Source organism: Gopherus evgoodei, chromosome 10, assembly GCF_007399415.2.
Source record: "Gopherus evgoodei ecotype Sinaloan lineage chromosome 10, rGopEvg1_v1.p, whole genome shotgun sequence".
Taxonomy (NCBI): domain Eukaryota; kingdom Metazoa; phylum Chordata; order Testudines; family Testudinidae; genus Gopherus; species Gopherus evgoodei.
In genome coordinates this window covers 53,130,972-53,157,216 of record NC_044331.1, presented here as the reverse complement: position 1 = coordinate 53,157,216, position 26,245 = coordinate 53,130,972, and the positions used below count along the sequence as shown (strand labels likewise).

Genomic DNA, 26,245 nt, shown 5'->3' with positions numbered 1-26,245 from the left:
GCCTTCCAGCTGAATGATCCCCAGAAGGGAGTTTAGCTCCTGATCTGTATTGAAGGCTGGCATACTGAACCGTGTGGTGCTACTTAAAAGTGGCTTGCAAAGAACGTGGAAATTGTTTGTGGCTTTTTTGCTGCTTCATGATGTATAAATGAACAACAGGGCATGCACAGATGTTTCTTGCCCTTTACATGTCTCTCTTTATGGGCATGTTCTTACAATGGGAAGAGGAATGAGTATTTCTGATGGCCTCATTAGTTTATACAGAATTGACACTTTCATTTACAAACTAATTCAGTTTTTAGCCCTTTTTTAAGCAAAGAAAACATTCTGACCCTGACCTGTTGTACGGCCATCTTTCTGAGTCTGCAAAATCACAACCTGAAACCATAGATTGGCAAGGTGTGAACTGCCTCCGTTCCTCGTAAGAGGCTGGTGATTCAGAAGCCTAATGATGACATTTTAGTTGCCAGCCGTATCTGTTTCACTTCTGATTATTTTAGGAGAGCTGTCTTGCTGCCCACCATGTTTTTGCCAAACCAATCCTTGGAGGGAGTTATTTTCCATGACACCCTGGTGCACCCATCAGTGGGGTTCAGATGTTGAAAGGGAGCCATGTGGATAAAATTCTTCAAATGAAGTGTAAACCCACCCCCCAGAAAACCGTAGCACTCCCTTGGAGTCATTGTAATCTTTGAAACTAACGCTTTAATGGCATTGTCTATTACAGGGGTAGTCAAACTTACTGGCCCTCCAAGCCACGTACGACAGTCTTCAGACGTTTGAGAGCCAGGACGCACGTGCCGAGAGCTAGGGGTTGGAGCTTCGGCCCCGCTCCTGCTGAAGCCCCGAGCCCTGGCAGGTGTGTCCTGTAGGGCTGAAGCCCCGAGCCCTGGCAGGTGTGTCCTGTAGGGCTGAAGCCTCTACCGCACCACCCTGCTGTAAGGCAGAGGTCCTGAGCTCCCCCTACCTTCAGTCTGGTAGATGGAGAATGGGGTCCATGGGGGGACTCCGCAAGCCGAACTTTAATGGTAAAAGAGCCGCCTGTGGCTTGCGAGCTACAGTTCGGCAACTCCTGGTCTATTAGAATGGGCGGATCCTGTGGGACTATAGTTTAGTACAGGGGTAGGCAACCTATGGCACGCATGCCGAAGGCGGCACACGAGCTGATTTTCAGCGGCACTCACACTGCCCAGGTCCTGGCCACCGGTCCAGGGAGCTCTGCATTTAATTTAATTTTAAATTAAGCTTCTTAAACATTTTTAAAACCTTATTTACTTACATACAGCAATAGTTTAGTTATAGACTTATAGAAAGAGACCTTCTTAAAAACGTTAAAATATATTACTGGCACGCGAAACCTTAAATTAGAGTGAATAAATGAAGACTTGGCACAACACTTCTGAATGACTGCTGAGCCCTGGTTTAGTATGTCCCTTTTCTCTGTTCCCTGAAGATCCTCTCTCTGTCCTACCTCATTGCCTCGATCCTATAGCACCTTAGGCTTTGTCTAAACACATTTGCTCTAGTTTATTGACACTCTTATTTTGGCTTAAAAGGGGGCTTATTTCAGTTTAGTTTCCATCAGTTAAGAATAGACTTAAGCTAAACAGAAATAAGCCTAGTTTAAACTGATAGTGTCCACATACCTTTCGCAGCCCTTTAACTGCATGAGTTTAAAATAGCACCTTGAGTTAAACCAGTGAAACTTTGTATATAGGTGATGAGCCCTTCGACTGATTGGTATCGCCACTGCCTGCCCAGCCCAGGGGGACTGGACACATTCCTTTGGGGGCTCTTCACTGGGCCAAAGGTGTTGCTTTTGGCACATCTGAGATACCCCATTCTTTCCCCTCCTAACATCCTGAATGAAAGTGACTTACATGTTGTAGTGCAGCATCCTGACTTGTTGCAATTTGGAGGAAATGGCAATTCAGCAGCCACAGGCAGAGAGGGGTGAGCAGTTGGTGTTTTAATGGTTCCTTGAAGGGTCAGTCCCTCTGAGTATTTAAAAGATGGGTTATTACTTAAGTGGCCTGTCATAAACGGATAGTTAAGAGTTAATGAAACAGAAGTACTTCATATCTCTTTTGCCTGTAAAGGGTTAACAAGATCAGTGAGCCAGGCTGTCACCTGACCAGAGGACCAATCAGGGGACAGGATACTTTCAAATCTTGAAGGAGGGAAGTTTTCTGTGTCCTATTAGTTTTTGGTGGTGGTTCACTCTGGAGGCTCAGAGGGACCAGATTTGCAACCAGGTTTCTCTCCAATCTCCCTGATACAGGTTCTTATAGATCCAGAATAGTAAGTACTAGGTAGATAAAGCGAGTTAGGCTTATGTTTGTTTTCTTTATTTGTAAATGTGTATTTGGCTGGGAGGATTTTAATTTGTACTTGTATACTTAGGCTGGCAGGGTATTCTCAGTGTCTATAGCTGAAAAACCCTGTAACATATTCCATCTTAAATTTACAAAGAGAATTTTTACTGTTTTTTTCTTTCTTTAATTAAAAGCTTTTCTTGTTTAAGAACCTGATTGTTTGTTTGTTTGTTTGTTTTTATTCTGGTGAGACCCCAGGGGACTGGGTCTGGATCCACCAGGGAACTGGTGAGGAGAAAGGAGGGAAGGGGGAGAGAGAGGTTAATTTTCTCTCTGTGTTAAGATAACTTTCTCTCTCAGGGAGAGTCTGGGAGGGGGAAAGAGAAGGAGAGGGGAAGGTGGATTTTCCTCTCTGTTTTAAGATTCAAGGAGTTTGAATCACAGTGATCTTCCAGGGTAACCCAGGGAGGGGAAGCCTGGGAGAGGCAACGGTGAGGGAAAGGGTTTACTTTCCTTGTGTTAAGATCCAGAGGGACTGGGTCTTGGGGGTCCCTGGGCAAGGTTTTGGGGGGACCAGAGTGTACCAGGCACTGGAATTCCTGGTTGGTGGCAGCGCTACAAGTACTAAGCTGGTAATTGAGCTTAGAGGAATTCATGCTGGTACCCCATCTTTTGGACGCTAAGGTTCAGAGTGGGGGAATTATACCATGACATGACCTTATTCCCTATTTCCAATGAGCAGAAGTTTGTCACACATACCCTGAAGAAAAGTATATTAGCCCTAGAAACAGGAGAGAGGCTTGTGGCCAGGATAATCTCTGGACTGAGAGTTAGGATTTAAGAGATCTACTGTATTTAATTCTTGCCCTACCCTACCAAAATCTGTAGAGCCTTTAAGGTGACTTGCAAAACACAAAATGTGAGGTTTGTGCTCTCACTGCTTTGATTTATAAAGAAGGCCTCCTGGGCTTTCCCCCCTCCCTGGGTTTTCACATAAGACATTTAGGTCTTGTCTGCCCTGGAAGACTATCTGGATGAGTCATGAACTATTAGGATAATTGGGATTACATGTACCAATTAAGTGTTACCTGAGCAATTGAGGGGGGAGTGACTTTTAGTGAAAAGATCAGTGTTTCAAATGTAACGCTTTTGTTTATCACTTATTTAACTCAAACACTCTGAGGCAAAACAGCTCTCTTAGAGGATTTAATACCTCTTCAATTCAATGCTGAGAGAGCTCTCAATCCGTATGTGAGTCACTCATGGAGATCCCAAGCACAAATGGGGAAGAGCAGACCTGACATTCCTGTTATTTCAATTAAGCTAAAAAGGGCTTAAACCCAATTTCTGTCTTTGCAGGTCACTCTGATAGAATGACGCTCTAGAGAGATGCTGCAAATTGATTAAACTACTCTGAAATAAGTACTGCTTTCCCCCAGGCATTTGAAAATGGAGATTGGCAAAGATTGGCCATGGCTACACTGGCACTTTACAGCGCTGCAACTTTCGTGCTCAGGGGTGTGAAAAAAACACCCCCCTGAGCGCTGCAAGATACAGCGCTGTAAAGCCTCAGTGTAAACAGTGCCGCAGCGCTGGGAGCACAGCTCCCAGCGCTGTAAAGCTACACTCATAGAGGATGTGGTTTACATGCAGTGCTGGGAGAGCTCTCTCCCAGCCCTGGCGCTGCGACCACACTCGAAACTTCAAAGCGCTGCTGCGGCAGCACTACTGCTGCAGCGCTTTGAAGTTTCAAGTGTAGCCATACCCATTGTAATTGTTTGATGGATTTTTCCCCAAGCGCTGCACTTACGATGCATTTTGAGATTACGTCAAGAGTGCCCTAGAGCATAAATCTGAGGGCTTGTCTTCATGTACTGGTGCAGCTGTGCAACTGTAGCACTTCAGTGAAGAGGCTGCTGTGCTGATGAGAGAAGCACTGTAGTGCTGTCTACACGTGGGGTTAGGTTAGTACAACTGTTATTCAGGGTGTGGATTTTTCACACCACTGAGTGATGGAGTTATTCTGATATAGGTCTGTAGTGTAGACCTGGCTTAAGTAAATAAATAGAGATAGCTAGCTGAAGACATACAGGCCTTGATGGATTCCTTTGCTCCCCTGGAGATATGAGAAGGTTCCTGGATGATTAAAAGTTTGTAAGACAAGAGAGTGATGTATGATTGAATTGTGATGATGTGGTAAGGTTTTTCTGCAGTTTCCTACAAAATTCTCCTTGACTGGGTTACGCTTTGAATGATCTGTTATAAAAGAAATAGGGAAGGTCATTGGAAAAATATGAGCAGAATAAACTGAACAGGCAAAAGGAGCTATAAGTCTTAACAGGTGAAAGTTAGTCTCCCTCTGCCTCAATTTAGCTTTCTGTGAAATGGGTGTAATGCTTCACAGAGGAGACTTGCTGCATGTTTGAAGTTTCGTGGGAAAGGCAAGTGTTTTGTTGTATAGATTTGTCCATACTCAGGTACTTGCCTTGTTTAATTTTTCATGTCAAGGCCTTGTCTGCATCCTCCTTATTTAGCAGGCACGTGGTTCAAAGACAGGTGAAAGTAGAGCAGGCAAAAATAACATCCCAGTTCTGGGCATCTCCAAGTTACTCTTCCTCTCCTTTCCTGCAATGGGAGTCCGGAATCCCAGTCCTTCAGTGCTGGACTTGACTAAGGGGATGAAATGGCCCTAGAACTGGATGTGATGCAGTGAATTCTGTGCTGGCAGAATCTGAGCTGTTTTATTATTGCTGCATTTCAGTGCCGTTTGCCCCAATAGCCAGTAATGGTTAACAATGACCCTAAAAAATACTCTGTTCCTGGGGGCTGGAGTACCAGGGAATAGATAGCTATTTTGAAAAACAAGCTGCAGCACACACAAGATCTATGTGCTTCTGTTTGGAGGGGAAATAGTGTTTTTACCCCTTGCCAATCACTGTGAAATATTGCTCAAGGGGCAAGAAATGCTGTATAAATTTGTGTACAAGCCACCCTCTTAATCTCTTTTATCTAAAGCTGTGCTAAATGAGTGCCCTATGGGTAAACTGATACCCATCCCCTTTCCCTTCCCACTAAGGAGCCCTACCTCAGCATGAGGTGCTCAGCAGATCATTCCCAGTGACCCTGTTGTCTGGACTGCAGCAAGGGAAAGATCCTGGATGGGGAGAAGTTTCCAAATGGATTCCCATATGAAGTGCATTCCTCACCCACGTAGAAAAGCTGTCTTGAAATACTTGTAGGAATGTCTGATCTACACAGGCTGTATGGTAGTGCTTGGTCTCCATGATTAGTTCTCTGTTATCACACAGTCTCAGTCTAGCCCCCAGGTCAAGTCCCAGCTCTTGCCCCCCAACAAAGTGCTATCTATAATCTACGTGCCTACCCAGTGGGACTAGTGCTGCCAGTGTGCTCGACACCAGCCTGGGACTGCATGACCTGACCTGAACTGGACTTCCTAGTGAAAAGACAGAATGTAGGCTCCAATTGTGATGCGTTTATAATCTGCTGAGCAATGTCCTGACCCTGAGAGCCCTGGTTCCCCACTGGCACATGCACTGTCTCCACAAGGAGTTGGGCTCTAGAGACCCCCCAGCAATGGAACATGCTCTCTTAGTCATTAAAACATCAGAAAAGAAGCCATTCCCAGTAAGTGCAAATAAAACACCCAGGACTTTCTGGATCCTGACCTTCCGCCCAGGCATCTTCTCTGTTGATTCACACAGGGAGGGGACAACCACTGGCCTGAATGGAGATTTGTGCAGATACACAGTTTTTGCAGGAGCTGTGCCACTCTCCACACATGTATACAGAAGCACATCCAGAAAGGGGTGTGGCAGTGGCAGATTTAGAGTTAGTGGGACCATGTGCTCAGCTTCATTTTTAGGGCCTCTCCTGGGGACCCAGCCAAGAAAAAGAACATTCTCTCATCTCCCCCTCCCTGCCCCTGTTTTTCATTCTTTTTTTCCTTCATCCTTCTCCTACAAGTAAGAGGAAGTAAATGAAAATAAAGTGAGATACCTTGATTATTTTTGTAGTCTAACTTATTTTTCCGCAAACCACTTGAAAATCACTGGGGGTCTTGGTCATGGCTACCACTTAATGGTCTTTCCAAATATTGTTTGTACTGTTGGCTAACTATTGTAAAGCGCTTTGGATAAGAGTGCTTTATAAAAAAAACTGTTGGGGTGCGGAGTCTGGGCAGGACTTAGGGTGCGGGAGGGGGCTCAGGGCTGGGGCAGGAGATTGGGGTGTGGGAGTGCTTATCTGAAGCAGCTCCCATTTGGTGCGAGGGGTGAAGGTGGGAATGTGAGGGGGTGCAGGAGTCAGGGCATGGGGTGGGAGGGGCAGGGTATGTGGGAGCGGTGCAGGAGTCAGGGAGGGCAGGGGGCAGGGTATGTGTGAGGGGGATGCAGAGGTCAGGGCTGGGGGTGTGGGCTGGAGTTGTAGGGGTGCTCCCTGCCCTACCCCAGCCCCCTGCCCTGAGCTGCTCATGACACGGGGCTGAGGAGGGCATACATGTAGGGAGAGTGCAGGGGGCCTGCCTTTACTCCGCCCACCCCCCATTCCACCCTGTTCCCCAAGGCCCTGCCCCGGCCTCTTCTCTGCCTCCTCCCCCGAGCACGCTGCGGCCCCACTCCTCCCCCTCCCTCCTGGAGTGACCTGAGCACTGGCAAACAGCTGTTCAGCGGTGGAGGAAGCACTGGGAGGAAAGGGGAGTAGGGAGCTTGGATACCGGTGGGTGCGGAGCCTGCAGCAGGAGAACCAGGACCAAGCTTCTGCCCCTTCAGCTGCCCGGCCCTGGGGCCCCCTGTCGTTGGGAGGGCCCCGTGCCAGGGCACCCTTGTTTTATTGTAAATCCACCTCTGGGGTGTGGGGAAATCATTTTGCTCATTTGATAAAGTGTGTGTGTGTTTCCCCTCACACAGCTTCATCAAATTAATGTGACTTTCAGACTACAGAATTTAGACAAGAATTTTGTAATTTTCTTGACTGAATCAGGGCATCTGAATTTGCCCTGCTTTAGGGAGAAGAAAGGTAAAACTATTTGGAAACTAAAGATGATCTTTTTCCTAGGCCTCTCTTAGAAGTGGACGAGGCACTTCTAGGAACAAATATTTAATTTCCTTCAGTGATTTATGGGCCTTTTCTTCTTGCTCTTGCCCCCTAGGTGTTGCTCTTTTTAACATAACACGAAGCTTTGATTCTAACCCAAATGAAGTGTGGATCCAGAGTTCGGGGCCTATGTCTATTTCAGACGTGCATCCTCTATCTCGAATCCTACAGTGATGATGCTGATCTCTTTTGTAGAGCAGTTTCCATCCTGAATAATCCCAAAGCATTTATGCAGGAATTGCATCAGTGACCTACAGCTGCTCCAGGAGCTGAGGATCACTGAATCTGCAGCCGTGCTGTCTGCAGCACCATAGGTTTCCCGTGAGTTCTGGCCCCAGCTCAAGCTGCTTAGCTCAGGAGATATGAGGACAAGATCATAGCCCAGGGTGTTAGGGTTGCAGCGAGTGTCCATCGATGAGCTGGATTAGGATCCCACCAAAATGACACTTTTGGAAAAATCTGGTTCCTTTCGGTAACCCTAAAGCTCTCCCTGTCTGCCCGCATTGAGCTGCACTGTGGGGGGTGGATGCCTCTGTACTTCCAAGGGTGATGAGTTTGTATATACTGTAATTCTTTTCCTTGCAGACCAGCTGTAAGCAATGTCCAGTGACCCGCCCCCACCCTACCCAGGGGGACCTTCTGCACCGCTACTACAAGAGAAGAATGGCCCACCCAGCATGTCAGGTAAGTTGCAGAGGATGGGGCATCCTGGCTATGTCGTGATCCAGTCCCAATGGCAGAGGGAAAAGGCCAGATGCAGGGGAAACCCAGGGGCAGGTGGTCTCCTTACAGACACACTGCTGGGTGGGGCACACTGGGGTCGATGCAGAGCAGCTACAGCAGTGAAATCAGCACATTGCTCCACCTCGATTTCAGACCCTTTACTCCCTAACAGGGAGGCAAGAAGAGGTCTGTGGTGCAGCTATGCAGTGGGCAGCTGGAGAAGCTGTAATAAAACCATCTCAGGATCTCCTGACTGCCAGGAGGTCTGGTCACCCACCCAAGTGACTCTATGTGCAGGCCAGACTCTAGCCCAGTGTGGCAGGGCCTGCCTCTCTCTCCTGAACCTGCCAGCCAGTGACTCAGCTGCTGGCCAGTTGAGCAGTGTATTTCTTGTCCTCGTCTTGCTGGCCCAAGGACTGACAGACTTTGTCAAAGCAGGTTCTCTCCTCTCTGTAAAGGCGCCCCTGCCTCTGGCTCCATGCAGACCACTCTCACCAGGGCCCTTGGCCAAATCTTGCTTCCTCTCCTCTGCTTGTGCTCCATGACCCAGCTGCTGCCTCAGTTGATCACCCTCCTGCAGCCTGTCCCTTGTCTCTCTGAGCTTCCAAGTAACTCTCTGCTCTTCTGTGGGTTCTGACCCAAACTTTGGGAGCTTTCCCACCTTCTGCCTCTCAGCTGCTGTCTCTCAGGGATCCATCCTTGACTCCTCCTGCCCCGGATGATCTCACCAGCTGTTATGACTCCACTGTACCCTCTCACAAATCTGCTTCTCATCTCCAGTCCAGTCTTGTTTCTCTGTCTCTCCAGTGTCCCATCTTGAATGGCTCGCTGTCACCTTAGACCCAGCATAGCTGAAACAAAGTCCCTGAACTCTCCCACTGGGCCTTCTCCCCTCCTGCTTCTCACAGTACCAGCTGTACCCATCCCATCCAGTACCAGCTGCCTGGATCCTCCCTTTTTCTCCCCTCACACCGAGGCCCTGCCCAAAATCCTGCCACTGCTGCATGGTGCTGTATAACTGATGAGCATGCAGCACAGTTCCTTGGGGTTTGTAGAAGGTTTCCATAGCCACAGAACCCCTCATGAGCTGAAGCAGCTAGAGAATTGTTCCAGTTCTGTATTTCTCTCCCATACTGCCTCCTCACTGCTCTCTTGGCCACTTGGGGTTTGGTGGGCCACAACCTGGTCCCATTGCTCTGCTGAAAAAGTACCAAGATGTGCTTCCTCAGACTCCTGTCTCAAATCCATCTGGCTGTGCATTTGCCTGCACCTCTTGTCTGGTAGGAAGGCATTAATCCTAGCATGCCAGGAGACCTTTACCTTAAAGGGTTAGTGATTGAGTGATCATAAGTCTTTTTGAAGACGCTCAGCCCCAGGATCGCCAGAGTCAGGGTGGCTGCTCGGCATTCTTTGTACCTCCCAAAAAAGCAGAGGAACGGCTAGCAGGGATTTCTTAGCTCCTTAATACAATGATGTGAATCAGCTTTGAGTGGGACTTTACTGCACTTTGAGTATCAACCCGTGCCCTGGCACTGCCCCGTGTTGAGCGAGGGGGAGAGCTGTGCTTCTCGGTAACTGCAGCTTGGTTTGAGCAGCGAGTGCCTGTCTATATTGGGGCATGGATCAGGTGCTCCCCAGGGTCCAAGGAGGCCCTTGAGACACCCAGCACTGAGATATCTTTGTAGGCATGGCTGACGCAATACAGAACACAGCATGTTAGTCTGAGGCAGGGTGGGCGTGGCAGGTCTAAAATCCTAGTGCTCCAAGAGCAAAAGGAGCCAAGCTGCTGGTGGAGGCCTGCTGTGCACCCCTCGAGTGGATGCATATATGCTGGGACTCCATGGTCCCCAGTTCACATCCATCTTGGAGTCCAGCTAGATGCGGAGATCCCAAAGGAGGACTGGGGCTGAAACCTGCCTGTCTAGCACAGCTGCAGCCAGAGGGGAGATGCAGGCGAGTCTGATGTGTGGGAGTATTGGCAGGGCAGTTCAGCTCCCAAATGGTCCTGCCCATCCCCCTCTCATCCTGGCTGCTCCCCCAGCTGGCCAGACTGAATGACTGTACAGGCGAGTCTCATCTTACGCACATTTAACATGTGTGAATTCAGCTTTGTGTGTGGTTGGCAAAAACAAAAAGAGAAAAATACCAATTTCAATACTGTACCAGTAGCGCGGGCGATTTCTCCTGCCATTACACTCAATGCAATTTTGACTTTGCGTTTTGCACGCTGACAGCGGAATGTAACCCCAGCGTAAGATGAGACTCGCCTGTAGTTTATAACTATCCTCCCAAAGAGTCTATAGTGCTCTGCAACAGAACTCACATCAGCCATGGCTCAGATGGTCGCAGAGCAGGGAGTGAGGCACTGAGCTATAGACGTTGGCTGGAACTGCAGTGGGCTGTTAGGCCAGTGCCCTAGCGAAATGCAGCTGGTCTCCAGCTAATGCCTCTTCCACGGTTTGGGCCTTTAATCCCAGTGCTCCGGGATCTGCTCTAGGTTTAACCGGATCGGCACAGCACCTTTTGCCTGTGCAGGAGACTTCCAGTACTGGCTGGGAGCGGGGGAGAGGCACCCCCTGCTAAAGTATGTTCACTGGAGATGAGTTGCTATCTGAACATGGTGGGTGTTAAAGCCCCCAAGTTGGAAAGGGGAGATGTTGGGGTCTCTCTGGCAGAGCTTACTTGGCTGAGAGACACACTTCCCAATTCCCTCTAGCACAGCACAGCACAGGGTTTCCAGTTTTTTGCTGGATTCTTCCCATTGGCACTGCCCGGTTGTAGGTGTAGCCCTCACTGCAACATTAAGTTGGTGGTCTCCACCTGGTTGGTCTCTGCCAGGCCCCCTTTAATGTTGCACTCTATATGCTGGGGGCCTGGCTGCCACTGCAGCCTGGCTTAGAACGCCTCAGCTTAGCTCTGCTTTGCCACTCGCTGCCTCACCCCTCCACTCTCCCCAGCGACCTCCTTCCAGTCCAGCTAATTCTTTATGCCTTCTGCCTTTCCTTTCAGACGGAGTCTCTGCTGCTGGAGTCCAGCCCCATGGGATGCCTGTGCCCCCTTCAGATTTTGGGCCACCCCCGTACGAGCCACCCCTGCAGCCAGGGTACATCCCTGCTCCCGTTTCTGCAGATGGCTCTATGCCCTACACGCCCCATGGTGAGTACTGGAGGGGCTGGGTAATGTGGAGAATGGCTTTCAGCGGGAGCTCTGATGAATGTGTGCTCCTTCCAGACGCCTTGTCTTGGTGCACTGAGGGAAGCCCAGAAATCTGACTGGGCTGTTGCCTGCTCTCTGCAGCAGCCAGGGCTTCTCGCCATGCCAGCTGGCCTGCTAGTGAATACACAGTCGCTTCTCTCTGTGGCATGGCAGGATAGGCTCTGGTGTCACGTGAGCCGGTGCCAGTTACTGTCAGGACCAGGCAGGCAAACACAGTGGCTGCTATGTACTTTCAGGAGCTCCCAGAGCTTTGATGCTGGGTTCTGTGCAGTGGGCAGAGGAGATGTTCACTAGGGGGTCTCCTAGCACCAAGGAAGGAGCCTCAGATCCCAGGCCTCTGCAGCCTGACTTTCCGGAGAGGTGTTGGTGGTAATCTGCAACTGACTCTGTGTGGTTCCTCTCTCCACACTGCCCACTCTGTGCAGTCATGCGCTGGGTTAGCAATTACAGGGCTGCAGCGTCCTTGGTTGCACTCGCTGGGGTATGACGTGCCTATGACTCATTGTACAGTACCCAGCTCAGTGGGGCCCCGATCCTGGCTGGCCCTAGGCATTACCAGAATCCGTGTACTGACTGTCAGTGCTGAGCCCACAGAGCCAGCCAGCTGGGGAGTACTGAGCAGCTAGGTGCTAACGTCGTCCCGCTGCTCAGAAACGCAGCATAGGGATCACTTGTTAATGTGCCGAGACCTCTCACTGTGTGTGTTTATCACTGGCAGGTTATTATCCACCCCCAGGACCTCACCCTCCCATGGGCTATTACCCGGCTGCGGGACATTACCCCTCTCCTGGTGGCCACACAGCAGCTGTCATTGTACCGTCGGGGGCTGCAACCACCGTCACCGTGCTGCAGGGAGAAATATTCCAGGGCAGCCCCGTGCAGACAGTGTGTCCTCACTGCCAGCAGGCCATCACCACTGCGATTACACATGAGATAGGGCTTATGAACTTCCTCCTCGGCTTCTTCTGCTGCTTTGTCGGGTATGTGCTAGAGGAGGAGGAACTTTACCATTCTCCGGTGCCTTCCACTCTGGTCACTGATGGATTAGGGGAGGGAAGAGCTAAAGGAGCAAGCAATGGACTTGTCCAAGCAGCACTGACCTCTCCTCTCCGCTAACTGGCTACTCATCCAGCTGGCTTTATCCCCTACAGAGTCCCACACAGGACTGGGCCTCTCGCCTGCTGCTGGCGGAGGAGGAAATTGGACCAGGAGGTAGTGAGGCACCACGGGGACCCAGAGCTGCAGTGTGTTTGATCGTCCCTGTGTGTGCCCTTTGCCTTGCCTTCCATCTTAGCTGGGCTTGAGGCCAGTTGCTGGTGGGCTCTGGCTACTCCCTAGTACAGCTGCTGCTCCGGCGTGCTAGCAGGAAGCTGCCCCTACTGCACTCACTGTGGTGTCAGGAGAGCTCCTGTTGTGAGGATGGGACTGGTTTTTAGCTGGAAGGGGAATTTCCTGCTGGGCGTCCCTGCACTCCCAATTGTGAGCTTCTATCCAGCAGTGAGAGATGTTAAATCAGGTGTTTGCTGTGTTCTTTAAATATGGACCCTTAAAGGCTTTGCTCTTCTCAGCCTGCGGGAGGGGGAGGGAAGAAGATGTCTGTACCAGGTTCCAAAGGGATGCTAGAACTTACCAGGGAAGCCGCCGGGGTTCAGTGGGAGCAGGTTTCACTGGGTGACTGGGGTGGCAGCAGTGTCCCTGTTCTGGGGGGTGCGTGTGTGTAGTTAGTTGGCCAGGCTGTGAGGGGTGGAGTAGAGGGCCCTACGGTGCTTGCTGTGCCCTCCCTGCTCACTTGGCTTCGATCTCTCCCTCTTTTTCCAGATGTGATCTGGGCTGCTGCTTGATTCCATGTTTAATAGATGACTTCAAGGATGTGACCCACACTTGTCCTAACTGCAAAGCCTATATCTACACATACAAGCGCATGTGCTAACAGCACCCTCGGGAGCCACACCTGCTGGAATGATGTCACCTGCTCCTCCACACCGATCTACACGTGCAGAATGCTCCTTTGCTTAGCCCTACGTTGGTAGTGTGTGTTTATTTCTCCTTCCATTGTAAAGAGCTTAGAAAGCTGTAGTAGAGCGACGGTACTCACATGCTGATGAGGAAGCCGTAGGCCCACCTGAAACAGCTAGAGCTGGTGTGTAGCTGTGAGCTCTAACAGGTAGCTGGGCTAGGCTGTGAGATTGAATAGCTGCAACACTCGCCTTGCCGTTCCAGCCGTCCTGTCTTGTTCTCACCCTTACAGCTGTTTGCAGAGGGCTTAGAACCAGGATTGCAAATGAGGCATCAGACTGCACAGAGACTTTCCCTTCCCGGATTATGTCTGCCTGTCAGAGCCACCTCTGGTGGTTTGTCCTACCTCACCTTCCTGCATCCCCCACATCAGTCACTGTCGGTAGCCACTGTTAAAGTGATGTAAGGCAGACATCCTTCAGCTGGCAGCATGTGGGGGTGGCCATTCCAACGGGCTCTTGCCCAATTAGTGATAGACTGAGCCATTGCAATACGGGGGTGCTGTCCTTCCATTCCATGCAGGCAGCTCGCTTATTTCTCTAGAAGCTGAGAATACGCTGAGATGTCCCGTCTTCTCCCACCGGGACGGTGGGGTGCTGGGGTGCTCCTGTGCTCACCAGCTCTGTCTCTTTAAAGCAGACAGATCTGTAGTTGACTGTTGCAGTTCTCTACAAACCACAAATCCAAAGCAAGCGCATCCGTCCATCCCCAGGAAGGGGCGACCTGTCTGCAGGAAGTGCAGTGCTTCTGACTGGCCGCTTTCTTTGGATGCCTAGACTCATTCCGTTTCCCTGCTTTGTCTGTAGGCTAGCGACCGGGGGTGCATGTTGCTGGACTATGTGTTGTGAAAGGGAAGGTTTTATTTTAGGGCCAGTGTTCGTTCAGTTCTGTATGTTGTGCTTTTACATCTGGCTGTGCCATGCAGCTGAGCAAAGCTAACATTTGTTTCCTGCCTTGGTGCCCAGCCGGCTCAGCCTGGCTCTGAAGCAGCAGCTCTGTTTAGTTTGCAGGTGCCCAGTGGATGTTTTCTGTTTCTTTTGAAGTGCTTTGGGCTCCTGGAGCCTCAGGTGTCAGTCCCTGGCTGTATCTCCCTAGGTCTGGCTCTTCCATGGGTGAAATGGCTCCTGTAGCCCCAGGGTGATTACACAGCAGCCCAGAGGCAGTGGGTTACAGAGAGCATCTGCCACCTTGAGGCACAGATGAAGAGACAGGCCTTTACTTGCAGTGTGGGTGCAGGCATTAACCCACTAGTTCTGTACGGAAATTGGCAGCTACTAGAAATTCCCATCCTCAGTTATAGTCTTGAGAAACTTCCATTACAAAGCCAGGGACGGGGAATGGAGCAGTAGCTCCTGCCGTGAGTCTGCTGGAATCATGAAGCCACTTTAATCTTTTGTGTTCTGTAAACCCCACCATAAACCTCTGGCATTGGGAACAGAGCCTGTGTCACCGAGGGATGTGAAAGCTCAGCCTGCAGCAGGAGCGAGGGTTGGTTCTCTCTGGAACTCAGCATTAAGTAGCAGTTTTTCCCTGCTCCACCCCCACCCCAAATCTAGTGGACAGTGAGCTTGAGAGTTAGAAAAATGGGCCTTATTTTTTTCCCATTCGTTCAGTGTAATTCAGGAGATTCGGGCCCTCTGTGCTCCGAGCTCCCACATGGACGAGCTGGAGCTGTCTAGTGTAAGATAATAGAAACTGTGTGTGCATCTGCATTTCCTTTGCCTTGACTTTCTAATAAGCTTTTACCTGGGACTCGGTGGTGTAGCCATTAGCCTTTGTCACCAGCGTCTTGGGTTCACATCGGTGGCCAATCACAAGTGCAATGGGTTTGGTGACCTCACTGGATGTCTTGTCCAAATCCATCACCAAGAGCACTCCCCTATCGGAGTAAGAGGTGGGGATGCAGTCTGGATGCCACACTCATCCGCCTTCACCACCCTCAGCTCTAGCCGATGCTGTCAGCCTCCCTCCCCCTAATGAAACACCCGTCTATCGAACCCACACAGTGCAGTGAAAGGTAAGGTGTATGGCTCTAGCCATTTCTGGCTGTGCTGCTCTCTCCCTAGACATGTAGGTTTGCATCATATGCCTTGTTCTTATTTTGTTCTGTTCACGTTTGTTTAATGTCTGTTTGGGGAATAGAAAAACTGATGAATCTCCCTCAATGCACTTTTTTCACTGCTACCTAGGGCCTGACATTTCATTACTCCCCACTAATGGCAGTGCGTCCAAGTGTGTAGATAACTCAGCACAGCACTGTAGGGGGCTTGTTTTTAACTTACTTTAACTATATTATTATTAAATGGCCACCAGGTTATAACTAACTTACCGGAAATGTGAATCCTCTACCCTTCAAGCCCAATCAGTTTTTGCATGAAAACGAAGAGTCACTGCCCAGAGATCCATCACTAATGGGTATAGTCTGAATTATTCTATGCACGTGGTTCTGTTCTGGTTCCTTTTTTATACTAGGAAGAGGAAATGTAGATTTTGAGGGTTAAAACTAGCTGCTGATGTTGAGATGCTGAGCCCAAGGCTATTCAGGGAGCGTTTGCTGAATCTCCATTTTTCAGTGGCTCTGTACTTCAGTTTATTTCAGCTGATGTAATCCTTTCTGGTTTGTGTGTCTTGAGTGCATGCCATCAAAACACAGTGAACATCTGCTCTTTCTCTGGTTGTCTGTCACCCTCCTCATTAAACTGGGTCAGATGTATGCACGCGGGGGCTCTGGCCTTCCGGATCATGAATGTGAAATGGTTGGTTGATTTTGTTCTTTAAGCTGATTGGTTAGAGAAACACACAGCCCAAAGCGAGGCCCTGATTTTAAACTGCTCCAGTGCAAGGGTATTTGTACTCTGTATATTCGAGTAAACATTTTAAACCAACTGGAAGTCTTAAAATGAACTCCTTTGGGGTTGAGTTCTGACTTGTGGTTCAGGTGTCAGCTTTGTTTGATGTCAGGAGTGAATTATTCTGTGCTTAGAAAAGCAAACTGTTGGCGCTTTTACATAATGTTTGTATATAAATAAAAGACAGACCCTGCACTCACTGTGCTGCTCTTCTTTAAGCCCTCTGAGATTTGGCTGACTCAAGGGAATGGTAGTGACAGTCTTTCCAGGCCAGGGCAGCATTGACCTGATGGCTGTTCAGTGGGTTTCAGCCCAGGCCTTGGCAGACAGAGTTCCATGGTCAAAGCCAGCAGTTTCTTGGTAGGAGACCAAGGACTGAAAATTCCTGCCTTGCCTTGCCAAGTCATGCCTGAGGCACACTGGCACTGGGGAAGCTTGCAGTGCTGTCTGGGGTTAAAAGAAAGACTTCCCTTTAGGGCATCAATAATTGTTGTAATGTGGCACACAAATTGTATGTGCAGATTTGGACCTCTTCCCACATGGAAGTGTGAATAAAAGTTTAAAACTGATAAAAACATGAAAAGGTCAAAGTGACTTCATTAGAAGGCAAGGGGCTTTCACCAGAACTCTGGGGAAGGGGAAGAGGATAGGAAACTTTCCTGGTGAGAACAGAGCCCATGCAGGCAGGCTGGGAAGGGGAGCTTTTTCTGTATGAGTTTTGATGGGTGTGATCATTATCAGGGATCATTTTGAAAACCTCTCACTAACTCACTCAAATGAATATGGAAATACAGATTGGTTACATATTCTGACATCAAATCATTATGAAGTATCAATCTTTCTTAATTGACACAGAGGCAACCAGTAATTGAAATGTCAGAGAAAGTTGCATATTGGTTGGAGGGAGGAATTGACAAATACTGACTGCTGCATAGGAGATTTTAAATCTAGTCCTTCCACCCTCCTAAAGTGGAAGGGGCAACTAAAATCCTACCTAAGGGAAAAGTAGAATCACTAATAAATGAGGGGAGTGACATTTAATATGTGGAGAACAGATGAGCTACAGCATTGCTATTGGAGATTAGCAAGAATTAAAAAAAAAAAAAATTCAGCACCTAGGATTGAGATGCACTGAAGACCTTGTCAAGAATAAATATAAGTGGGTGAGTATTTATGTGGAAAGTCGGGCAGCAGTGAATTATCTGGTGTGGATCATCTGCATGCTGGACTGTAAAGAGAATCTAATAAAACTTACTGAATACCTGTATTACCCACTTCTCCATGACTGAGAAGTAAGTAGCAGGGGCATCGAACCTACCTCACTCCCTAAACTTCAGAGCTGAAGTGCCAGACTGAGCACAAATCTCTATATAGCTAGTGTTAGTTCTGTAGTGAGTCCTGTGTGCCCAAATTCATAGACCTGACCTCTGAAACTCTTGAACAAGGAGATTATGCCTGAGCTCTGCTGAGCCCAACCCTGCACAGACTGGACTAAATCCCAGAAGTTGGGAACTGATTCAATATATTACTCATTTAATCTAATGCTCTGACTTACAGTGGGGCTTGCACGAAGTGTGCCTAAAGAAGAAAGCAGTTCTTTCACTGGGAAATACTCCAGCCTCTGCCATGGGCCAGCATGGTGTCAGGCACAGGCTGGGCAATATGTCATGGCTATATGATGTTGTGGAAAATGCTGTAGCTCAATGATGGCTGTCTTTGAAGGCTGTAGCTTCCCCTGAGATTGAGGTTAAATGCTGTATGTTAGTGGAAGAGGAGTGGCCCTGGCAGCATGACCTGAACCAGCACCCCTTCTGCTACAGGAATGAAGACCTCTTCCACTGTTATCGCTAGAGAACCTGAATGAGCTTCTGCACATAGTGGTGTCCAATTTTGGGAGGTGAACGTTTGCCACTGCTGGCACATGACCAAACACTGAAGAATTAGCTGTTCCCTAGGCTGGATGGGACTAGGCTAGACTGCTATGTGCTTCACCTGCTAGCCTGGACAGCACCTTCCCTGCTACAGGCATGGAGAAACTGCCAATCCTCTCTGCCTTCTTCCCTCACTCAAACATTTAACAGCTGTGCTAGTGTCAGTTGTGATGCTGGAAAACAGACAGCTGACTTCAGCATGCAATGGCTGCTTTAGTACAGGGCCATTGAGGCTTACTGTTACCTGAAATTGGGCCAGCTAGTAAGCTTAGGGAGGACTAATGACCCACTAGAGCAGGGGTCGGCAACCTATGGCACATGTGCCAAAGATGGCACACGAGCTGATTTTTTCTATAATGGCACGCCGGAGCCTGCTGGGACCCAGTGTGCCATTAAAAATCCTGCAGATGCAGCAAGCTGCAGGGTCTGCGCTCCCTGGCTGGGCGCAGCAAGCTGCTGGCCCCTCCCTTGCCTTCCCCCAGAGCCCTGCTGCCACGCCCACAGCGCTCTGAGGGGTGGGGCTGCGTGCGCGTGGCGACAAAACTCCGGATGAGCGGGGAGCCTCATGGTAAGGAGTTCAGGGCTGGAGGGGGTTGGATAAGGGGTGGAGTCAGTCACGGGACAGGGCACAGGGTGGGATCCCTGGAGGGGAGGTTAGGGGCAGGGGTCTGTGGAGGGGGCAGTTAAGGAGCGGGGGGGGGTGGATGAGGTATGGGAATCCCAGGGTCTGTTAGGGGACAGGGTGGATAGGGGTCAGGGCAGTCAGGGGATAGGGAGCAAGGAGGGTCCGGGGAGTCAGGATGGGAGGGTCTCTGGAGGGGGTTGGATGAGTCGGGAGTTCAGGGGGGGGGGCTGTTGAGAGGCAGGGCTGTAGAGAGGGGTTGTATGGGTCCAGAGTTCTGGGGGTCCTGTCAGGGCGGGGAGCGGTTAGATAGGCATGGGAGTCCAGGGGGTTCTGTCTGGCTGCGGGAGTGTGGATAAGGGTTGGGGCAGTCAAGGAACAGATAGGGAGTAGAGTCCTAGGGGGGGCAGTCAGGGGACAAGGGGCAGGGAAGCTTAGCTAGGGGGTGGGGTCCCAGGCAGGGGTAGTTGAGACAAGGAGTGGGGGTTGGGGGGGAAATCACTCAGCCTTCTGCCCTGACCCCCCCCCCCACACACACACAGCCCTGAGCCCTGTACCACCCAGCCCTCTGACTCCTTCACCCCCCCATGACTGTAGCCCTGACTCTTGCACTCCCATACATACCCAGCCCCCCTACCCTGACACCGGCACTCCCATACATACCCAGCCCCCCTACCCTGACACCTGTACCCCTCACATGCCCTCTGCCCTGACTCTTGCACCCCCCCCACATCCCCACCCCCACCCTGAGCTCCTCCATCCCCACTCACATTCCCACCTGCACCCCTCGCACCAAATGGGAGCTGACCAGGTACGTGCCCCCACACCCAAACCTCCTGGCCCAACCCTGAGCCCCCTTCCTCATTCTCGCTCCTGGCCAGACCCTTCATCCCCAGCCCTGTGCTCGGTCCACTTCCACCCTCAGCTCAGTGCAGAGAGAAGAGAATGGGCCAGAACCAGAGAGAAGGTAGGTACCCACTGTATGTGGGCAGGGCTGGGACCCCAGACGGGCAGCAGGCTGAGTAGGTCCAGCAGCTGGGATGCTGGCTGGCAGGAGCCAGCGGCTGGACCCCTGAGCGGCAGGGTCTCAGGTCCCGGCTGCTGACCCCGCACAGCCTGCTGCTGGTCTGGGGTTCTGCTTGCCAGACCCTTCCCAACTGGGGTCCTGGCCGCAGGTCCTACTCAGCCCACTGCTGGCCTAGGTGAACAGAACCCCAGACCAGCACTGAGCTGAGTGGGTCAGTGGCATAAATCAACATTTTAATTTAAAATGAAGCTTCTTAAATATTTTGAAAACCTTGTTTATTTTACAATACAACACCAGTTTAGTTATATAATATATAGACAGAGAGAGAGACCATCTAAAAAACATTAAAATGTATTACCGGCACACGAAACCTTCAATTAATGAAGACTCGACACAGCACTTCTGAAAGGTTGCGGACCCCTGCACTCAGTTTAGTGGAAAGCAGCATGTTTCTTGTACTGATAGCTAGGCTCAAAGGGCCGGGGGTAGGGGAAGGAGGAGGTGTCACACTCGTATACTCATGCTTCCAGGACAGGCACAGCACTGGAGAGGTCAGGACACTGGTAAGGTGTCTCACAGGCAGTGATGGATGGTGCGATGAAGGTAAGTCTTCCTAAGGCATGATCGAATACAACACAGAGAACCACTTGCCAGGCAGTCTGGGCAAAGGGCCTTCAGGCGAGCTACATGCTTGTGAGTGCACTGCTGAGCACATGCAACTAGAGACAATGTGGCTGCATCTGGTTGGTCACACTCCACCTTGGACAGTGTCCATGCACAAGGTGTGTGAGTGCTGCCTAATTAGAGTCCCAAACACCTTGAACAGCTGGAAGATCAGAAGAGCTTCCACATGGACAAGCAGCCCATTCATCATACAAGCATTCCAGGAGGGAGGGGGATGGGGAAAGCCACTTCACAGGTATTCAAAGGAGAGGAGACTTTGCCCACGTCCACACTACAGGGTAAAATTGATGTTATTAAAATCGATTTTATAAAGCAGGCTTTATAAAATCGATTTTGCGCGTCCACACTAGGGCTACTTACATCGATGTTGAGCGTCCATGTTCCCTGGCGTCCATCTTTTCCCTGAGCGTTGCACTCTGGGTACCTATCCCACAGTTCCTGCACGGGTCCCTGCCCTTTGGAATTATGGGTTACTAGCCCAGTGCATGATGGGATCAAAGTCCCCGTCCTGGGTGGTTCTGGGTACAGCCCCCCCCCCCCCTGTAAACGGCGCACAGTCAGTTCGCGCTGTTTTTACTGGCTGCAGTGAGGGAAACGCCATTTTGCAGCAAGCATGGATCCAGGTCTGCTCTTGTCCTTGATCGCGAATGCTGTAAATAATTCACGCATTCTCGTTCTATCACTGCTGACCCATGATGCAGAAATGCAAGAGAGAATGCTTGAATGCGGGGACGACAGCGATGACGAGCTGGAGAACGAGTTTTCTGACACCCCGGGCCCCTGCACGTTGGAGCTCCTGACGGTTATGGGTGAGGTTCTACCCGTTCCGCGCCGCTTTTGGGCACGGGAAACAAGCACTGACTGGTGGGACCGCATAGTCCTGCAGGTGTGGGACGATTCGCAGTGGCTGCGGAACTTTCGCATGCGTAAGAGCACTTTCTTTGAACTTTGTGACTCGCTTTCTCCTGTCCTGAAGCGGCATAATACCAGGATGAGACCAGCCCTCACAGTGGAAAAGCGAGTGGCAATAGCCATATGGAAGCTTGCAACGCCAGACAGCTACCGGTCAGTCGGGAATCAATTTGGAGTGGGCAAATCTACTGTGGGGGCTGCTGTGCTGGAAGTATCCAAAGCCATCATTAAGCTGCTGCTTCGAAAGGTTGTGACTCTGGGAAACGTGCAGGCCATTGTGGATGGCTTTGCTACAATGGGATTCCCTAACTGTGGGGGGGCCATAGATGGAACCCACATCCCTATTTTGGCACCGGAACACCAGGGTGCCCAGTACATTAACCGCAAGGGGTACTTTTCGATGGTTCTGCAAGCCCTGGTGGTTCACAAGGGACGTTTCACCAACATCCACGTGGGATGGCCAGGAAGGGTTCACGACGCATGTGTCTTCAGGAGCACTACACTGTTTAAACGGCTGCAGCAAGGGACCTACTTCCCTGATCAGAGAATAACAGTTGGAGATGTCCAAATGCCTATAGTTATCCTTGGGGACCCAGCCTACCCCTTGATGCCCTGGCTAATGAAGCCATACACAGGCAGCCTTGACAGTGCTCAGGAGTTGTTTAATTACAGGCTGAGCAAGTGCAGAATGGTGGTAGAATGTGCATTTGGCAGGCTTAAGGCGAGATGGCGAACGTTTCTTACTCGCTCAGATCTTAGCCAAACCAATATCCCCTTTGTCATTGCCGCTTGCTGTGTGCTCCACAATCTCTGTGAGAGCAAGGGGGAGGCCTTTATAGCGGGGTGGGAGACTGAGGTAAACCACCTGGCCGCTGATTATGCGCAGCCGGACACCAGGGCAATTAGAAGATCTCACCAGGATGCTGTGCGCATCAGAGAAGCACTGAAAAGTAGCTTCCTCATGGGCCAGGGTACAGTTTGAATGCTGATTTTCCTTTCAATTGATTGCTGCCCTCCCCGTCTATGCGGTGTTGCTGCTGCAAGATACTTTGCCTGCAGCATTCCTCAATTGCTTGCTTAGGTTACTTGCGAGAGCTGTCCATTGGAAAACATATAATTCTGTATTTCCCAATTATTACCTACCTCCACCATTAGCTGCTTCCGTCTGCTGCTAGGCACAGTACCTGCAACCTTCCTTAACTGCTTTTTTATTGAAAATAAAGTTACTACTATGTGTTACAAGAATTGTGTTCTTTATTTAAAATCAGATCCTTTCATCAATCAAGCATCATGCTTGTTGTTACAATACTGTGCATGAAATTTCATAACTCAGCGTTCTATGGGGGACGGAGCGAGGGAGGTTTGGAGGAAGGGGGAGGGAGGTTTGAAAGAAGAAAGTGCATCAGAGAAGACAGAACAAGAATTCTCATGGACCAGGTTATGGTATGGCTGCTTTCTTTGTTTTCCCTTTATTACCCATATCCCCAATTGTCAAATCCTGATGCTGATAACTAGCTTCCATGCAGCTTTCCAAAGCTGCTTGCTTTAGTTCATTACCAAACTACAGTCACACTGCCTTAATAGCATGACCTGAGAGTAAAAATAGGCAAAAGTGCCATGGGAGAAGTTTGGATCATTAGAGGAGGGAAAAAACAGGACACAAAGGGCTTTTCAATCTAATGAAAGCCTTCTGGTTGGAGTGTCCGCAGCAGTGGAGGGGGCTGGTGCAGAGAGCCTTCCCCCACGCGTTCTTACACGCCTGGTTCTGGAAGGTGTGGGACAGGGTGAGTACTGAGGGAGGTTATACACGGGCTGTAGGGGCATTCTGAAACCACGGAGCTCTTGCAGCATATCGCGGAGGATGTCAGTCTGATCACGAAGAAGATCCAGAGTTGCTGCTCGCCAGCGCTGATCTTCCTGCCACCTGACATCATTTTTGGCGTCCCTCCTGTCTTCGCGTTGGTCCCTCCTGTCTTCGCGTTGACTGGCAGCCTCCCTGTACTTTGCGACCAATTGCTTCCAGTCTCCCTGCTGAGCTCTCTCTGTACGGGTTACTGCCATAATTTCGGTGAACATGTCCTCACGCGTCCTCCTTTTCCTCAGTCTTCTTATGATACCCCCCCCAAATAGATGAGAAGCGAGAGGGAGGCTGGAGAAATGTGCAGCTGTGTGTGGGGGGGTGGGGTTTGGAAAGAGTGAGAAAAGAATCATGAGACACATTTCACACAACCATTCATACAGTCTTTCTCCTCACTGACCTGTGCCTGTTACCGAAGCTTTAACATTTTACTTTACCACAAGGTCACCTTAGGATTCCTTTAATACTTATTGCTTGTGGCTGAGGACAGAGAGTTCTGCTCAGATGCAGGTCAGGGAAGCACACAGACCTTGTCCGGAGAAAATGGGAAGTTAATAATGGCTAGTAATCCCTGTAGTAGATTGTACTGGTAATCAAGCTACTGTCCTTCCCTGCTTTGCTCTCGCGTTCCCCGAACAAGCAGGTCTCCTTGCCTGCGGTTTGCTGGGTGGTTCGTTGAACGGGAGAGCAAACCGCGGCGAAGCTACTGTCCTTCCCCGGTTTGCTCTCGCGTTCCCCGAACAAGCAGGTCTCCTTGCCTGCGGTTTGCTGGGTGGTTCGGGGAACGGGAGAGCAAGCCGCGGCGAAGCTACTGTCCTTCCCCGGTTTGCTCTCGCGTTCCCCGAACAAGCAGGTCTCCTTGCCTGCGGTTTGCTGGGTGGTTCGGGGAACGGGAGAGCAAACCGCGGCGAAGCTACTCTCCTTCCCCGGTTTGCTCTCGCGTTCCCCCAACAAGCAGGATGGAGACTTTTCTAAAAACCACCTCATGGGTCAGTGTTTTAGGAAAGGTTTTTAATCTACTTGGTCAGTGACTCGAAGTACAGGTCGTGATTTGAAGCACCCAGTAATAAAGGCTTACCTTAAACCAAAGCTTTTAGTAAAAAAAATTACACTCACCAGAGGACGGTCCCTCAGCTTCATTTTCTGGAGTACTGCCTTGAGATGGCTGGCAGGGAACCTCAGTAAGGGTGAGGATAAGATCCTGGCTGTTTGGGGGGATTAAATGCTCTGTGCTCTCTGCTGGAGCCTCCTCGTCTTGGTCCTCATCATACTGATCATCGCCATCAAATAAATCTTCCGTAGTTGCAGGAATCAAGACGCCCACCTCTGAATCAACAGACAAGGGGGGGTTTGTCGTTGCGCTGTTCCCCAATATTGCGTTAAGCTCGTCGTAGAACCGGCATGTTTTGGGGGCAGAGCCTGACCTGCCTTTTGCTGCTTTGGTCTTCTGATACGCCTGTCTGAGCTCTTTCACTTTCACTCGGCACTGTAACGAGTCCCTGGTATGTCCCCTCTCCCGCATGGCATTAGAAATTTTTTCAAAGGTTTTCTCATTTCGTCTGCTCGAGCGCAGTTCTGAAAGCACCGACTCTTCTCCCCATACAGCTATCAGATCCTGTAACTCCTGTGTGCTCCATGCTGGAGCTCTTTTCCTATTTTCAGGAGACTGCATTCTTCTCTCTGCTGCTGAGAGCTCCACGCTGTGCAAGCAGGAAATGGAATTTCAAAGTTCCCCGGGGCTTTTCCTGTTTACCTGGCCAGCAGAAGAGTACCTTTACCTGTGTAGAGCGGCCACTAGAGCACTGTGGGATACGTCCCGGAGGCCATTAACTTCGATGGCCGTCCACACTATCATAAAATCGATTTTAAAAAATCGATTTTGGGGTTACTCCTCTCGTTTTGATGGAGTTCCAAAATCGATTTTAGGGACCCTTAAAATCGATTTTATGCACTCTGTAGTGTGGACGGTTACAGCTTTAAATCGATTTAAAGCTCTAGTCTGGACCTGGCCTTAGGTTGCTAGTCCCAACCATCCCCTTCTCTAAGCTGCAGCAGCCTATGCAAAGGTGAGTAGAGTCCCCATTTTGTACAAACTGCACTTGGTGAGTGGTAATATACCCAGCCCCCTCAGTCTTCTGTCAGCAGTAACTGGGCACTAGGAGCGTGTCTACACAAAAAATGCAAGCAGCCACTGTTGTCTCAATAGTGACTGCAAAGGGCTGGACCTGGAGGATCATAGATTATTAGGGTTGGAAGGGACCTCAGGAGATCATCTAGTCTAACCCCCTGCTCAAAGCAGGATCAAGCCCCAAATGGCCCCTCAAGGATTGAACTCACAACCCTGGGTTTAGCAGGTCAATGCTCAAACCACTGAGTTATCTCTTCCCCCCCCAGGGGTCTACAGCTGTTGGAAGGGAGAAACAAGCAGTTAAGCACCAGGGAGCACAGCTGCCAAAGGGATCATAAGAGCTTGGGCTTAGAGCCAGGACTGCTGCAGCTCACATGGCATTTGGGACAAATAGATTCTGGTGCTTAAATTGGGGTATGTTGTCAGGGCTGGATTAACCATTTGTGGGCCTGATGCCGAACACCGTTGTAAGCCTCCATGGAGGCAATAGAGCATGGTGGGGGGAGGCTCTCTCTGGAGTGAGGGGCCAGTTGGAAGCAGTGGGGCATGGCAGGGGCAGCCCTGCTTTGCCCAGTGCAAGGGCACTATTTACAAACTGCCAGTTGCAGATGCACAGTGGCTTGCCTGGCCCTATGCTCCCAGCATGCCCCTTCTTCTCAGGGGCAGGCCTATGCCACACTACACAGCCTCCCCTGCCCAACTCCCTAGGGCCTGAGGCCCTCTGGAGCCACTATTCCCAGCACACACACCCCTGACCCCCCAGCAGCACTCTGCCCACCACCACTCCTGCCCATAGCCCTACCCACAGAACCCCCACTCCCTAGTGCACCAACACACACAGATCTTCCCTGT

The 26,245-nt window shown here is 50.3% G+C and overlaps 1 protein-coding gene across 1 annotated transcript in view; it reads left to right on the top strand.

The window, feature by feature from the left end:
- The window catches only part of CDIP1 (cell death inducing p53 target 1), a 32,336-nt gene extending 18,953 nt beyond the window's left edge, over positions 1 to 13,383 (top strand). The window contains exons 2-5 of the mRNA XM_030579149.1: positions 8,013 to 8,111; positions 11,160 to 11,306; positions 12,085 to 12,346; positions 13,185 to 13,383. Coding sequence (XP_030435009.1) covers positions 8,027 to 8,111; positions 11,160 to 11,306; positions 12,085 to 12,346; positions 13,185 to 13,296 — 606 coding nt within the window. The 5' untranslated portion in view covers positions 8,013 to 8,026 and the 3' untranslated portion in view covers positions 13,297 to 13,383. The remainder of the gene's footprint in view (positions 1 to 8,012; positions 8,112 to 11,159; positions 11,307 to 12,084; positions 12,347 to 13,184) is intronic.
- Positions 13,384 to 26,245: the final 12,862 nt, after the last annotated feature.